Raw genomic sequence first — 15,640 nt, 5'->3', positions numbered from 1 at the left:
TATACTAGTTAAGTAAAGTGACAAATAGGAGGGAAAGTACTAAATTGCTTAGATTGATTGTAGTAGGCATGATCCACCACTAAAATGCTTCAGACAAAAGCACTATTAAATACAAATGTTTCATAATCAGAATATTACAGACTGATATGTTTTGCCTTTATATTATTCGTTGCAAATAAGCTAGACATCTTATTTCATGGCCACATACATTGTCAATCACTCGGTACTCATTACCAAGTTCTTGAGCCCATCATGTCTACTAGTTTTGAAGTTGAGTTTTGTACACGGCTTGGCCAGAGGTTGCAGGGGTTATCGGGCACAGCCTAATTGAAAATGAGTATGGAACAGCATGAACCAGATACTCCTCGTGGACGCAGGGCGACCAACTATCATCCCCAGCCAGGCCCATGTGCTTGTGATCAAGATGAACCTGTAACACAGTAAACCATAAACCCTAGACCCTAAACCATAAACCATCCTCTGTATATTACTCATAATGGATGTCCAGAAACAATCTACTGGTACTGAAATGAAAGATATGGATTGATGATGTAGAAGAAATTACCTCAATGTCATCTCCTTTGATAAGATCTTCATTATGCGTTGCCCGATCAAGCTCAGCTGTGGTGTAGTAACTTGCATTTAGTTGCATAGGCATAGAGCTGCCATACACTGATGCATATATTCCGAAACCATCCTTGTTTTGGAATGTCACCCATCTAACATCTGCCCTACCTGAACATTCCCCAGGAACTATATAAGGGACATGCATGTCATCCACTTTCTGCTCATAGACCGCAACATGAGCAGCTGCTTTTCTGTCTGGATAACATTCAAATGGTCCTCTTCCATACCACTTAATCTGATCCATTGACTTATCCAAATGGAACTCAACTCCCACACGTGGCAGAAGTCGAAGGTTCGAACTTGGTCTTACATTACATTCAACAACAACGTCTCCTGAACCGGTAAATTGTGTAAATCACATCAACTTCAATTTTTATCTTTTTCCTCTTAGCACCCTCCTCCTTTGGAACACCAAGAAAAGCCACAGCTATTTTCACAAGATGGTCCGTCTTATTCTGTATAGAACAGCTTTGGGTAATATAATGAAGGTTATCAATATGAGCAGCTTTCCATAAGGAGAAATAACTACTGGCACCTCCTCCTTTGTCATTATCTGTTGGTGCTCGCCAGAAGCATGGAAATATGCCTTTCGTCATCAAAGGGACTCCTTCGACCTACCATTTTTTTAAATAGGAAACAGAATGAGTATTAATGAAATTGAGAAGTACAATCAAAGAGGTTCGGTCGTCAACAAATAAGCAACCCTCAATCTACAGGAGACGGAACATCCTTAGGAACAAAAAGGAAAAATCATACAATGCTTATCCCAACAGAAAATAGAACAATAACCAGGCAACTACAATCATAAAACCTGGAGGGAAATCATTCTTAAAATAACTTTGGTTTTATAAAGAAAAATTTGTTATCAACAAAAAAAATGTAAATAACAATGGTGTAAAATACCGTCCAGCTGTCAACTGTTCCCGTTTGAACACTAAATATGATCTCCCAAAAGCTATCTCGGCTGACTCTAATTTTATCCCCAAGAGTTTCACTGACAAACACAGCATCTTCAGTCTTGATGACCTGGAAATCAAGGCCAATTGTAAAAATGTTTTTATATGACAAAACATGTAAACTTCATTCTTATTGTCAAAGTGGGTATTAAGCAAAAGCAACTACATGAGGAACAATCTCTCTTTTGGAAGGCAACTGGACTTGGGTAGATGAGATAACATGACCAGCTTCAACCCAGCGTGTGGAACGCAAAAGCTTAGCTGTTATTGTTAAAAAATATTCCTCTGCAGATGACGAAGTCCATAGAGGATACCACAGAGCTGACCGCCACTTAATATCATAACTCTTCTGAGGTTCAATCAACGGAAAAGGTAGAATTCCGGATCCAAGTTTGCATCCATCCCCATGAACATCCCAGCTGAACTCCAATCCTTGTGTTGTTTTATAAAAGTGGGTATTTGTTATCTGCAAGGTATATTTCAGGTAAATAAGTATTCCGGAAAATAATAAAATAAAATGAAAGCAAATACTATGTGAAACTTACCCTTAGTGTTTCTTCGCTAAATGAAACCTTGATTGGTTGGTACACATACTTGACTTCTGAAAACAATAACCGAAGAAATGAGACATGAAAATAAATTGAAAAATGACATACAAATATTATCTTAAAGAACTCAAAGGACAGAGGTACTTGTAAGTATAACATAAATCATCAACTTACCATGCAGTGCTGGATGAGGAGTTCGATCTGGCCATGTAAGGCCATTCAAACAGAAGTTTAAATCATTAGGAACATCACCAAAGTCACCCCCATATGCCCAATGCTTACTACCATCTGCATTATCCTTCAACAGGGCCTATATACAAAGAGAAAATCTATTACCCCCTGATGTAATTTCTGGTTCTGAACAACAAAGATTTCGTGAGAGAGAGAGAGAGAGAGAGAGAGAGAGAGAGAGAGAGAGAGGTTAGGGGTTGGTGGTTGGTGGTTGGGGGATAAGAAGAAGAAAATGATGATGATATTTACCAGTTTCAATTTTATGTTGATGTTATGTGGTTATGCCCAATAAATTAAAGTAAAGGGGTTTCAAGAGTGTAAGATGGCTTGAAACTCAATATTTAATGTAATGTTGATAAATCATCAGTGCATTTCTTATGAACAGCAAGGATACTTGACCTGATCAACCCATTCCCAGATAAAGCCTCCTTGAAGACCAAATGTGCTATCAATTACTTCCCAATATTCATGTAAATTCCCATTGCTGTTTCCCATTGCATGTGAATACCTGCCATTATTTTCTCAAACTTTTAAGTGAAGAAATTTGCATTGCCATGAGCATAAACAGAGGTATCTTGTATAACTTTACAAAATAAATTAGCAGTTTAGAATACATTTGGCCCAAATTCTAATAGCTTAAGAATTTGGGAGCAGTGGCAAAGCAACAAACTTTTGCATGGTAAGAGCAAGAGATCCTGATAAAGGTGTAGAGCAAAAACTGCAACCTCCCTTTTTTTTTTTGGATTGGTTGCAACCTCCTATATAAGTTGAATTTCGCATGTTGGACTCTATTGGTGGAGGGGCCCAAAGGTGAGAAGTGCCAGAATATAAATAACATTTGACTCATCTTCGAACATTGGGAATAATGGTAAACCAACAAACTATGCTCAAACTATAACAAAAAGGGAAGAGTGAAAAAATTTACATACTCGCACAATATCAAAGGGCGTGTTTCATTTGGATCACTCGAAATCTTCAACATGTCCCAGACCCGCATATACATGGGACATACAATATCTGTGGATGAGGTTCTGGATCCACCCCCTTCGTAATGTACCAGCCGTGAGGGATCCTTTCCACGAACCCAGCCTGAATTCAGGTGAACAAGTCTTCAAAACCATGAGTGATATGAAACCGGGGGGGGAAGAGATGCCTTACATGCAACTTCAATTATACCGTTCAAAATTTTGAGGGTGATCATAATAATAATAATTATTTTTCATAAGAAACACTAACATTTTAAAAAATGAAAAATAAAATACAAAGACAGAATATTGCCCAACTTATAGAAAAAGGTGATGTTAACTTACTTACTCAACTTTAGTATAATTAATTATATATCAATTACTCAAAATTAGAGTGCAGGCTTCTTTCTTTCGAAAATATTCACTTTCCCTAAAGTAAGGCCCATTCCCAGATGAACGCCAGTTCTGACCATCATTTCCTTATTTTCAAAATTTTGAACCCAAATCCATCACCATCATTTCAAGGTAACTTACTAAAGCCATAAAATGATTCCCATTGTCTACTTCTGTAAAATGAATATATCTTCTAGGAGAAATATGTCGAGGTGAAGCAATAATTCTCGAACAAGTACAAAGTAATAACATTTTCTAAAAGTTCCTTCAAAGCTGGACAAAAAAATGGATATGATAAAAGAACAGCAGTTTACCAGCTAAAGCAGAATGATTAGGTCCATATCCAGCTTCATTCCCTAAGGACCAAGAGATAATGCAAGCATGATTTTTGTCTCTCTCAACCATGCCTATCACACGGTCCATCATTGCAGTAGCCCAGCTGGGTTCCAAAGTAGGATGCTTCACATGCCCAGAAAGATCAAAACCATGGGTTTCAAGGTTGGCTTCATCTATCATGTACATGCCAAACAAATCACAGAGCTCGTACCAACGAGGATGTTGGGGATAATGACTGTTTCTCACAGCATTGATATTGTATTGCTTCATTAAAACCAAATCCTGTACACAGAATAGTGATTAAAATTCCAAGAACCATCAACTCCAGTTGCAAATCAACTTGGCTAGCAGAGAACAGACAAGGAGAAGTAAAGTATGTGTTACCTTAACCATGCAGGATTCTATGTTTGTCTTCCCCAGACGTGGATGATGCTCATGCCTGTTCACACCCCTTATTATTATTGGATGCCCATTAACAAGCAGCTGTTTGGGGGCTTTTGATACTTGCCGTATGCCTACTAGGCATGATTCACAGTCCAGAAGGTTGCCAGATGCATCTTTCAATGAAACAGCAAGAGTGTACAGGCTTGGCTGCACACGGTAAACAATCAGTTATGAAATATGTATGTTGGACACAGGAAAAGAGTTCAAAAGCAAATACTGTAACACAAACTCTGGGAAACGAATCATCATCATGAAACCGTTTGATCTTATATGAAAGATGAGAAGATAAAAACATCTAATTAATAACCGAGAACACTGTGTTACATAGTGATAATAAACCATATGATTGAATACTTTAATATTCTTTTCCTAAGCTAATGTACAATGCTTTAGCGTTTGCCCATAAGAAGGAAAAAGAAAAAAAAAAATACCACCAAATGTACAATGCAAGGTTTTAGATACTTCTTGTTATTGGGGCTACAAAACTTTTAGTTTCATATCATGATTTATCTAATGTATATTTTTTGTTTTTCTCAAAACATCTTTTCTTACTATTATGCTTGAGTCATCCATCTACTTTATGCTTAAATGGAGCAAGAAAGTACCAAAGCCATACTTTCAACATGACGTGACTAACCCTTAACCCTAGCTAATGCTTAGGTAAGGGGGAAAGTTTGTAGTCACCTACGTAGTATTCACAATATCACCCCATTGAAGCTCAAGGTAGAAAGAAGACTCAACCATGGTCTTTTAAGGCATTAAATTTAAGTTAAAAGAAATTTTCACAAACTCTGGAGTCATATGAATGAGAAAAATCTAATTACTCTTAGACTGTTATAATTTAACAAGATATGATATTTACAGTTGACCAATTTTTCCCACATGTCTAGAAGAGAAAAGCAAACTAAGTTATATAAACAGAACGGTGCAGCACACACAAACATACACATTAGGTTAAACGGTGCAGCACCCTAAAAAATTCCCAGTGCCAGGGTACTTCCAGCACTTGACAGACATTTTTGGTAACTCCAATGACTCAACAAAGTTGAGAATATCAATAAGCAAGAAAGTATATATTGCTTAAAAGGGTTTTAGCTTAGGAACAAACTAGGAAGAAACAAAAAATAATAATTCCTCACTTGCTCTGCAGACCAAAGCCTCGGCATGTCCAGTCTCCCTACCAGCCAATAACCATGAAACCCCAGACTCGTGCTGGATGAGAGATTAAGCTTTATACTAGCCACATTGGACAAGTGCAGGTCAGCATATCTATCAATGCTGTACCAGCACGCAGTGTCAAATAATGCAGCTTCTATAACATAGTTTGCAAGAACGCTATCTTTAGATGTTTCTCTGGAGTTATCTATTTTCACTTCAACCTGGTCAAAAGTGCAAGACAACAATATTTTAAAATGTTTTCAATGTAGGGCAATAGCACTGAGAAGAGAACATAATCTCATCATATTGCACATTGATACAAGGGTAGATTCCAAAATCTTGACTGATAAATCAATGACAGTCTACATTAACAGACACTGCGATACTCAAAAGAAGAAAAAAAGTGAGCACATGCACATATAATCAGATAGTATGAATAAAAACCATTAACAGACAGGAATTTCTCTAACCTAAGCACATTAGACATTTCCTGTATCCTTTATTGTTTTTGGAGTTTATCATATGATTCAATGGGTTACAAATTATTGTCCAGTTATGTGCAAGAGGTCAACCATCTAGACAAAACTGCAAAATATTGTTTGTACTTAATACTTTGTAAAAACAAAAAGATCCATCCTCGATTGATAAATACTTGCCTGTATGTCTGCATACGAAAAATCCTCAGCCAGAGTTGATTTGAAAAAGTAGTCTGCAATGAATACCTGCACATCAGTTATTTTTTAGGATTTAATATTATGCAATGCTCCAGTACAGGTAGCAGCACATTACCAGTTTACGTTAAAGAATAAGGAAATAATTTAGATAATCTATATGTGTAATCAAAATAAAATATGGCTTAGAACATTGAAGAACTAGGTCAGATTTCCATATAGCATTAACTGTCCTAATTCTTTGCCTCCAATGTGTCGATTTTGCAAAATGGGAAAGGAAGAACAATAATGACTTGCAAAGAGATGGAGTGATCTTATGATAGAAAAGTAGCCATGCAAATCATCAATGTATACATGCTTGTCCCCAGTCACCAACTATGTACTAATTCCAAGAAGTACCAATTGTAATTAAAAGAGAGGATACAAAGGCAAGAAAGAAGACAATAAAGACCTGTGGCTTGGAAAGAAGAAGCACGTCACGATGAATGCCAGATAACCACCAATGATCTTGATCTTCAAGGTAGGAGCCATCACTCCATCTGAATACTTGAACAGCTAGTACATTTTTCTTGTCCATATCAGATGGATAACAATAATCAGTGATTTCAAATTCAGCAGGAAGTCTACTGTCCTGACTGACCTAGCACGATATTGAAAAGTTTGTTAACGTATCTCACAGGGGATTCCTACCAAACCATGCATCCCTTATAAGTGGAAAACAATCTTCAATTTGATATAGTTGTATGTACTCGGTGATACGGTTACAAAACCGACAAGTGCACATATGACCATCTCAAATGCTTAGGATTCATTTTCTACTTGTGAAAAAGTAAACAAGACTCTACTAACATCCGAATTCCTAACTGATTAAACAACCATCAAATAATTCAAAATGAAACTTCCCAAGAATTTCCCCACCACCAAAAAGAAACAAAATATTTAAGTCAGATCATTCAGCGGCTGGACCATTTATTAAACAAAGTTCCTTTCAAGGCTAATACATATTCTTGGTATGATAAACAATACATTAACAGAAAAAAGGGAAAGAAAAAAAAAAGGAAGCTATGTTCAAAGATTGGTAATTAGTATAACTCAGTCATGTCATACTCACCATGCTTCATTTTTAAGTTATTAACAATTAAATGCCCCTTTTCTTGCTAAACCATATGGTAGCAAAAGACTCTCAGCACGATATACATTATTCTATTTACTTGATAAATTATTTATCAGCAACAAAACAGTATCCATACTCAGCTTTAAGAGTTGGGGACTTTATGTTCTTTATATTCCATGTGGGTTACTCTCTCTTTTTGCATTTTATATTTAACTTTTAATTTGTATGTTGCGAAAGAGAAAAGTGAAAAATAGTAGATTGCAAAAGAAGATCCTCCATGAGCATCTTAAACTCACTCCCTGTATCTCTTATTCACAAATGTGCGCAATCTTAATCTGTCAACATATACCTGACTGAGATAAATTCCATGTAAAATGCATATGTTCAGAAAACAGTAACACACGCTGAGAAGACTCCATGAATGGAAGTATGACATAGGGTATAGCATAAAAGCATCCACCTACAGGATAATTATGATAATTCACAAAAGTTCTTACAAGTATTTATTACCTATATCCTATCAGGACCCCATTTAGCCATGCACAGAATGCAGAATCAACAGCTTCAAAATGCAACAAAATCCTGCGACCTGTCAAATGGTAAACATGTCATATAAATTTTTCCCACAGAAAGAATGATCAACAGAGTTGAGGGATGTCATGGAAATGTCATTTTTGTGTGTGTCTGTGTGTCTGTGACTGTAATATAGGTGCATGCATGCATTCGTACGTACATATAGCAGAAAATCCAATCTGTGAGGCAATACTTCTATTAGCCACATTTCAAATCATTAACACAAATTCAGGTCAAATTGCGCTACATATTACATTTCAAAATGGTTACATTACAAAGTGGAAAATAAAACTTACTTCGATGTATACGAGATATAAGTAGCACAGGTTTGATAGAATACTGATCAGTAAGCATAATGTAAAAGGGAACAACAAAGAAAAATAAAAACAAAAGAATAAAAAAGCTCCAATAAATAGTAATCAGCTACAATCAGCAAGGCAATCAAATGGATCATACCCTTCCATTCTTTAGGAATGTGAAAGTATGTCCTATAGCAGCCAGTAGGGTTGTCCACAGGAACAGAAGGTGGATCAAGTGGAAATGGATAAACAACGTTTGTATAAATAGGCCGATCAAATCCATGCATCTGCCAGTTTGAAGGAACTGTTCCATGAGAGAACACAAAATAATGAGACACGGTCGTTGGATAATAATTGCATGTGTTAGATATGAAAAATCATGATAAATTTATAACATAAATCATTCATAAATTTGTTCCATATGCTATTGCTAAAGCTCAAAACACTACAAGGAATAAGGTTATCAAAGTATTCTTAAATTGTCTATTTTGGAGAACAAAATAAAATAAATACGGAATCATGAAATCATAGTACAAGCACTTAGAAAAGAATTTTCACAATTATACAAGCTTCAGTTAGCGCCTATAGTTCAAAGCACAATTTATTATCTGGAAAGAACTGACTTATTTGTGAGCGGCACTTACTGAACAGTTTCGCTAACGCATATGCGTATCTCTCTTTAAAGAAAACGAATAGTAAAATAAAAGGCCAATTTATGATAGTGAAAATCCTCTATGAGAATAACCAGTAGCCAATAAGCAATAAAATGGAAGTTTTTCCCTTTCTTTCCTTGAAGCTAATCCACAGTGAAGTTAAGATTGGATCCCAACTCTCATGTGAAGCTGACTCTTACATAAGCTAACTGAAATACAGAAAAAACTAAAAATAAAAAATAAAAAATTCCCCTCATTATAACCCAAACATTTCATACACGTTACTAAACATGCCTTTCAAATTCTCTCACTTAGCCATAAAATTACCTCGAATGCAATACTACACTGTTGCAAATAAGAATATATAAAGAAACAGCATAGAGAAAAATCGTAGTTGAAGTAAAACGATGCAATAAGTTTCTGGCATGCAGGTATAGATACATATTTTGCAATGAAACAAATTTCATTAATGATTTTATGAAACAACTATCACTGCTATATTCTAACACAGCATACCAAATATATATGTGTAGGTTTGTCAGATTTTAAGGCAAGAAAAAGTGAAAGATACATATATGCTTACCTGGCAAGGTTTCCCACTCAGAATCCTGAAATGCAGTGTCATAAAAATTTACAGGAACATTTCTAGGACTGGAAGCCAAGAAGAATTTCCAATAGCCTGACAAAGACTTCACAAAAGGCAAGTCCTTGACCCAAAGGGCCGCGCTATCAAGAGCTCCAGGAACAGCATCATCATCCCAAACAGCAGAGTTGGATACCAGAAAATTCACTTTGTTGCGCTCATACCAGTATTTAAGAGATCCTACACCACATAACGAACGTCAGATATCTTCTAAAAGAAATAGAAAAGAAGTAAGATTCCAAGCCAATGATAAGATAAAATAACACACAGAACTTAGAGAGGGGGGGTTCCGCATCATGGACCCAAACCATTATACCAATTAGAATCCCTCTATGTGCCTATAACGTAGACCATGTTTCGTGATTTCAAGGCTTGGGAATAGGTACAAGATTCCTGTCCCATGTTCCTATACCAAAAGCTCATCTTGATGGCAAGATGCAACGTCAAGCTCAAGCTCATATACCATACCATGATGCAGTTTCTGAACAATGTGAGATTCTACACATATTCACAACTGCATAACATGTTTCCCTATTCACTCTTCATATTTAAGAAAATGCATTTTTACCAAAAACCAATGCAACAAAACTCCAACAAAAATTCAAAATGTGTCAGGCCAATCGATGAGCTTGCTTATACATAATTATTATATATATTCAATGTGTGTTTGTATAATTTGCAAAGTCGAAACATCTAAATGACATTGCTAAATCATTTCCAATAAATATTGCATGTAGAACCTGAAATTTATAATAAAGAAAATAGCTAAATGCATTTATAATATACTCGCATTACATGAGTACTTCATATTATTTTTATCACATGAAATCCCCTAATTCACGATCATAAACCCACTTCATAGAACTCTTCATTCGTCTGAAGATTGAATGTGATTCTGAATCAAACAGAATTATATCCCAAACATTTACAAAATTCCAGCAACAAAAAACTCCATTAACCAAAATTTAACAAGGCAACGTGAGACAAAGCAAAACTTCCAGCAACATGAAAACACTCTTAATCCAAATACGAAACTGAAATTGAAATGGGTTTAGTTTCTCACCTTCAATTGAATCATGGCAACGTAAAGGGACATGTGCATCTCTCTTCCTCCACTTGATGAGAGATTGGTCCTCCCACACATGATGTCCATTCTCTAAGAGAAAAACGAGTTGACCCGGTAAAGAAGAAGCCATGGCTGATTCTTAGTAGTAAACCGATCACTTCCACCACATATCAGTGGACTGGTAGCTGATCTTGTGGATCAATCAGACTCAAAATTACTTTAAAGCAGTAAAACATCAAGACGGTGGTGACTGATAATATATTATTGTATTTGCTTCACGAGAAAAAGATATGGATAATGGGGGTTTTTTTTATTGAGGAAAATTGGATTTTGGTTTTAGTTTAGTTTTAGGGATCTGATTTTCCCACTCCTTTTTTTTTCACTTACATTCCCTTTTACTTTTTTATATTTTTTAATTAATTTTGTTCGTTCTCTTTCCTATTCTACACTTGTCCTACATTAATTTCTTTTTACTTTACTTTTATATTAGTTCTTTTTCTTTAGTTTAACCGCATCCAGTAGTTACCAACAGGTTAACTAAAATGCTCTAAGATCAAACCCAGAAAAAGAAAAAAGAAAACAAACTGAGTTTGTCAGGAGCTGCTAACAACTGCCTAATATATACAAATCAAAAAACAGAGGTATGCAACAATACACATGGAGTTTAAACTCAATGGACAATCTGTATAAATGTCCAGCTTCCATAACAAATAAAATGAATATCAGAATAATCAGTATAACAATAAAATCATCAGTCACAGATTCTTAATCCAATGCATCAAATGTGTACAGAAATATAATTCTAAATAAAACGTAGTTAAGCAAGAACTGGGTAGTCCAATGTAATATGTAAAATTCATCACTTTATTAGATATCTTTCTTTTATAGTTGTTATAATTAATTTTATGTAAAAATAGACTTCAGACTTCAACCAGCAAATTAATATGAATGGGAAGTACAATCAAAGTGCACGAAGCCTACAATTTATAAGAAACCAAAAGAAAAGTATGACAGTACAGCGTCCAACAATGCAGAAAACCCCCAAAGTACAATCAGGACAACTACGATATAGCAGCTTGCTTCCCTTTCCAAATTTAAGAGAAAGAATGGGCAATCATGATACAGATGAGACTGAAGCCCATAGAGAGGCCCAAAGTCTAGCCATATCTCATAAATAGTCCACAAACTGCCCAACTTTGGCTTTGAGTTAAACTGTTCCTTTCCATCCAAATCACCAAAAGAACATTGCACACTAATAAATAATTATTCAAATCATTAGTTTCTTGTCACACTAAACTACAAGTATTCCCAATAGATGATTCACATCTCCTACATGCCACCACGCGCCATGTAGAAGCTGGAGGGGCATTTGTGGAAACCGAATTAAATCAGAACCCTATGTCAAATAATTCCTTCTATTTGGGGATTATTTGACCTAATTGGGAATTATTCAACTTAATTGGGAGTTACTCAATTTAATTGGGGATTGCCCAATTAAATTGAACATTACCTAATTAGGCTGAGAATTAATTTGATTCCTACCACAATTCTCAATTAATTGGGAGTTACCTGAATTAATTGGGAGATTATTTGATTCAGGTTGGGTGTATTTGATTCTTGCCTTAATTAGGGATTTGATTAAATCAAATCTCTAAATACACCAACCTCACCAACCTCGTCGAGGCCCCTTATAAATACTTGACTACACACAAGGATTGAGGTACGTCAGAATTACTACTAAAACTCTATAGAGATCTTCCCCTCACAAACCCTAGCCACCTCATCTCTCTCTTTCTTTTATATAAGGCTCCGGCCGCCTAGTTTACACCATAAACACATCTCTGTATCCTATTAGCTATTGTTTTCTCTACGAATCAATTGAACTAATTTAGGTATCAGAGGGCCTTTGGCCAACACCCCCGAGTGTGGTCCTCTTATTCGATCTATTTTGCAGAGAGAAAGAAGTGGCTAAGAAGAAATGAGAATCTTTCTAATCGAATATTCTCATAGGAAAAATCACTCCCACATAACTCTAAAGCTACATTTTATTATTGTTTCTTAAAGAATAGGGCAAATCAAGTCCGCATAGTATTGCAAAGTGGTAGTGGTCTCCAAATCATCAATTGCTTGAAGGAAGAACATCAAGCATAAGGAGTCGAATCTTTTTTCTGCAGAGGAATGATGAAAGGAGCAATGTTCACTGCAAACAAGGAAGCTTCAATTGTTAAGTAGGCTATCCTTATAGTTCTAATGTGGAGCCACAGGTAAAATTTCAAACATAATAAGGGAAATGGATGTCAACAAAGTAAACATTGTATATGATTATGCCATGTAAACAACTTAATTTTGATTTATGAATTCTTTTGACTTGGAAATTTTCACGATCTCTAGGGCTCTTAAATCCATAAGGCATGCAGAGTTCCAGATCGAATAAGAAAGCATTTACATGGTATGGTAACAACAGGGATGATCTACATTAATGTTTACACCATAATCAACCAAGCATATCTAGCATCAAAATGACTAGCACCAAGGCAGACAAGCCTTCTCCCCTGCCGAAGAAAGACACCCTTCCGAGGTGCCAAACACTTGCCGAAGCTCTCGACTGCCAAAGCTCCCAACTACTAAACCTAATCTCCAAGGACACGTGTCACCACCACAGCAACTTGCATAAAGTCCCACATCGAAACTTTGTGCAAACCACCCACTTTCACTTCCCTATAAATAGGGGCGTACCCAAATAAGAAGGGTAACTATTTTCTCACATTTACTGTTACTCGCCAAATTTACCACTCATAGCCGACTTAAGCATCGGAGAGCCTTCGGCACCACACTGGTGCCCAAGCTTGACGATCGCTTCTCATACTTTGTCATCTGCAGCTCTTCCCTTACCGAAGGTCCTCACCTTCTCCTTGAAGACTATCCACTTCTTTCTAAGTTGACCTCCCAAAATGACCATTAACAGTTTGGCGCCGTATGTGGAAATCAACTTTGAATCCCGCTTTCTCTACCAAAGACAACTCGCTCCTTCTCCCATCAGTCCTGCCGCCTCTTCTTTACCCACACTCCGCTATCGATCAATGATAGCCACGATACTCAGACCATACCCCTCAAGGATACCTCCTGAAAGAAACCTTCGACAGATGTCAACCTCTAGGTAGAGGTCGAGCGCCTTCGCGCCAAGCATTGCCAAGATGTCCGAGAAATACGAACATCTTCATACCAAGAACATTGAGTCGGAGCATGACTTCCGTCTGAAGCATAATTGGGAGAGGACTCATCCTCGGGCTCTTAACATGACTTTACTCAGGATGTTGAGCATACCCAACCGAACGAGCGGGTGCACTTTCGCCATAGTACCCCACCTAGTCTAGGCTCAGCAAGGGTAAAGACCCCTCCACCGAGACGACCAAATTGCGGCTCCTTCACATCTCGCCATCGAAGGACCACCCATGAACCGGCCAAAATCTATAGAGATTGCAGGGACCGTCTCTTGGACCATCAACCAGACCCTATCCCTATTCTTATTAATCTCCAAGACACAAGAGTGGCACACTTAGGCCCCCACCGAAGCCTATCCACCTACCCGCTAGAGAAGGTGCAGAAGACTCGGATAACTGGGAGCCTTACCATCCAGACGATTGGGAGTCTTATCACATCGAGGCGTATAAAGAGTAGGAACCTCACCCACCCACACCTCAGGCCTTCAACACCGACACTCTCCTCATGCCTACCCGACCATGAGGCTTTCTTTGAAAAAGAGTGAGCAGCACGCCACTAGCCCTTATGGACATGGGCCCTTTACCAACGTATCCTCAATTACCCCAAGAGAAGGACATTCAGCCACTCAGACGCCTTTTACACGGGCACGGAGGATCCTCTCACCCATATCCACTCCTTCCAGTCTACCATCGGATGTGCCTTGGTGATGAAGGCATGTGCCTCATATTCTCTTCCAACCTCAACGGCGCGGGCCTGAATTGGTTCTACGGTGAACCCCGCACCATCAACTCATTTGACTATCAAGCGCACCTTCCTTGACTATTTCATGATCCATCGATTGCAGTACTCGCAAATGACTTGTACATGTTTCGGCAAGGTGAGGATGAACCCATTCGAGAGCATGCAGCCCGCCACCACGAGTACTCGCTTCCCGAGATCGACGATCGCGCGCCTTGGTGCTTTCAATGGCCTCCGCGAGTCCAACTTCCGGTACCTAGTTCACAAAGCAACCCTTGGATCACATATGCGAGCTAATGAAGCAATCGATTCACGCCAAGGTGAGTACTTCAATTTCAAGCGTGGCCTCGCTACCCGACACGTAGTACTTTTGGTGATCCTCCACCTGCCCCACCTCAACATTCTGCCCCTACACCAAATACCCAAAGCACCCCAAAAGGAAGGATAGCTACAAAGACACCTTCAATAGTAGCAAGCGTGGCAGACATGACAACCACCACCAGCCTAGTGGAGGCAACCCTCCCAGGACAAGTGATCGAGCTCTACTCCCCTTTACACCCAAGCCTAGTTTTGAGGTCTTCACCACCCTCAACACGACCTATGAGAATGTCCTGGTGCACGAGGCACCCATGATACCTAAGCCTCCCCCAAGAGATCGACCAACAAGCTTATGCCAAACACATGTGTCTTCTGCCATTTCCATCAGTTCAGCGGCCACGATACCGAATCTTGTGTTTCCTTGTGCAACATTATTGAAGGACTTATTCGTGAGGGAAGCTAGATAAATATGTGCATAACCTCCTACCCCCATCTAACCCTCACCAAAGGCAAATCAATAATCTCCATCATTAGTGGTGGTCCTACAATGGCAGGAACCTCCAACAACTCTATCAAACATTATGTCCGTTCTTCCTATGAGCACTAGGTCTTCAACACTAAGTAGGGACGCCTGCCTTAGATGCAAAAATTAGGCTGGGCCCCTATCTCCTTTTGTAAGGAGGAA

General features: G+C 37.9%; 1 protein-coding gene across 1 annotated transcript; it reads right to left on the bottom strand.

Annotated features, from left to right (window-relative positions):
- Positions 1-32: 32 nt before the first annotated feature.
- Positions 33-10,940, bottom strand: LOC103330831 (uncharacterized). Its single transcript, XM_008233442.3, is given in 18 exon segments — positions 33-430; positions 566-967; positions 969-1,241; positions 1,531-1,653; positions 1,750-2,049; positions 2,129-2,184; positions 2,306-2,441; positions 2,762-2,870; positions 3,292-3,451; positions 4,035-4,338; positions 4,441-4,647; positions 5,640-5,879; positions 6,315-6,380; positions 6,781-6,964; positions 7,954-8,032; positions 8,473-8,619; positions 9,552-9,791; positions 10,675-10,940. Coding segments are annotated over 18 exon segments (3,330 nt in total). The 5' UTR covers positions 10,808-10,940; the 3' UTR covers positions 33-259.
- Positions 10,941-15,640: the final 4,700 nt, after the last annotated feature.

Source organism: Prunus mume, linkage group LG5, assembly GCF_029339155.1.
Source record: "Prunus mume cultivar Tortuosa linkage group LG5, ASM2933915v1, whole genome shotgun sequence".
Classification (NCBI taxonomy): Eukaryota; Viridiplantae; Streptophyta; class Magnoliopsida; order Rosales; family Rosaceae; genus Prunus; species Prunus mume.
The sequence above is the reverse complement of the archived record's forward strand: the minus strand, read 5'-3'. Positions and strand labels throughout refer to the sequence as shown.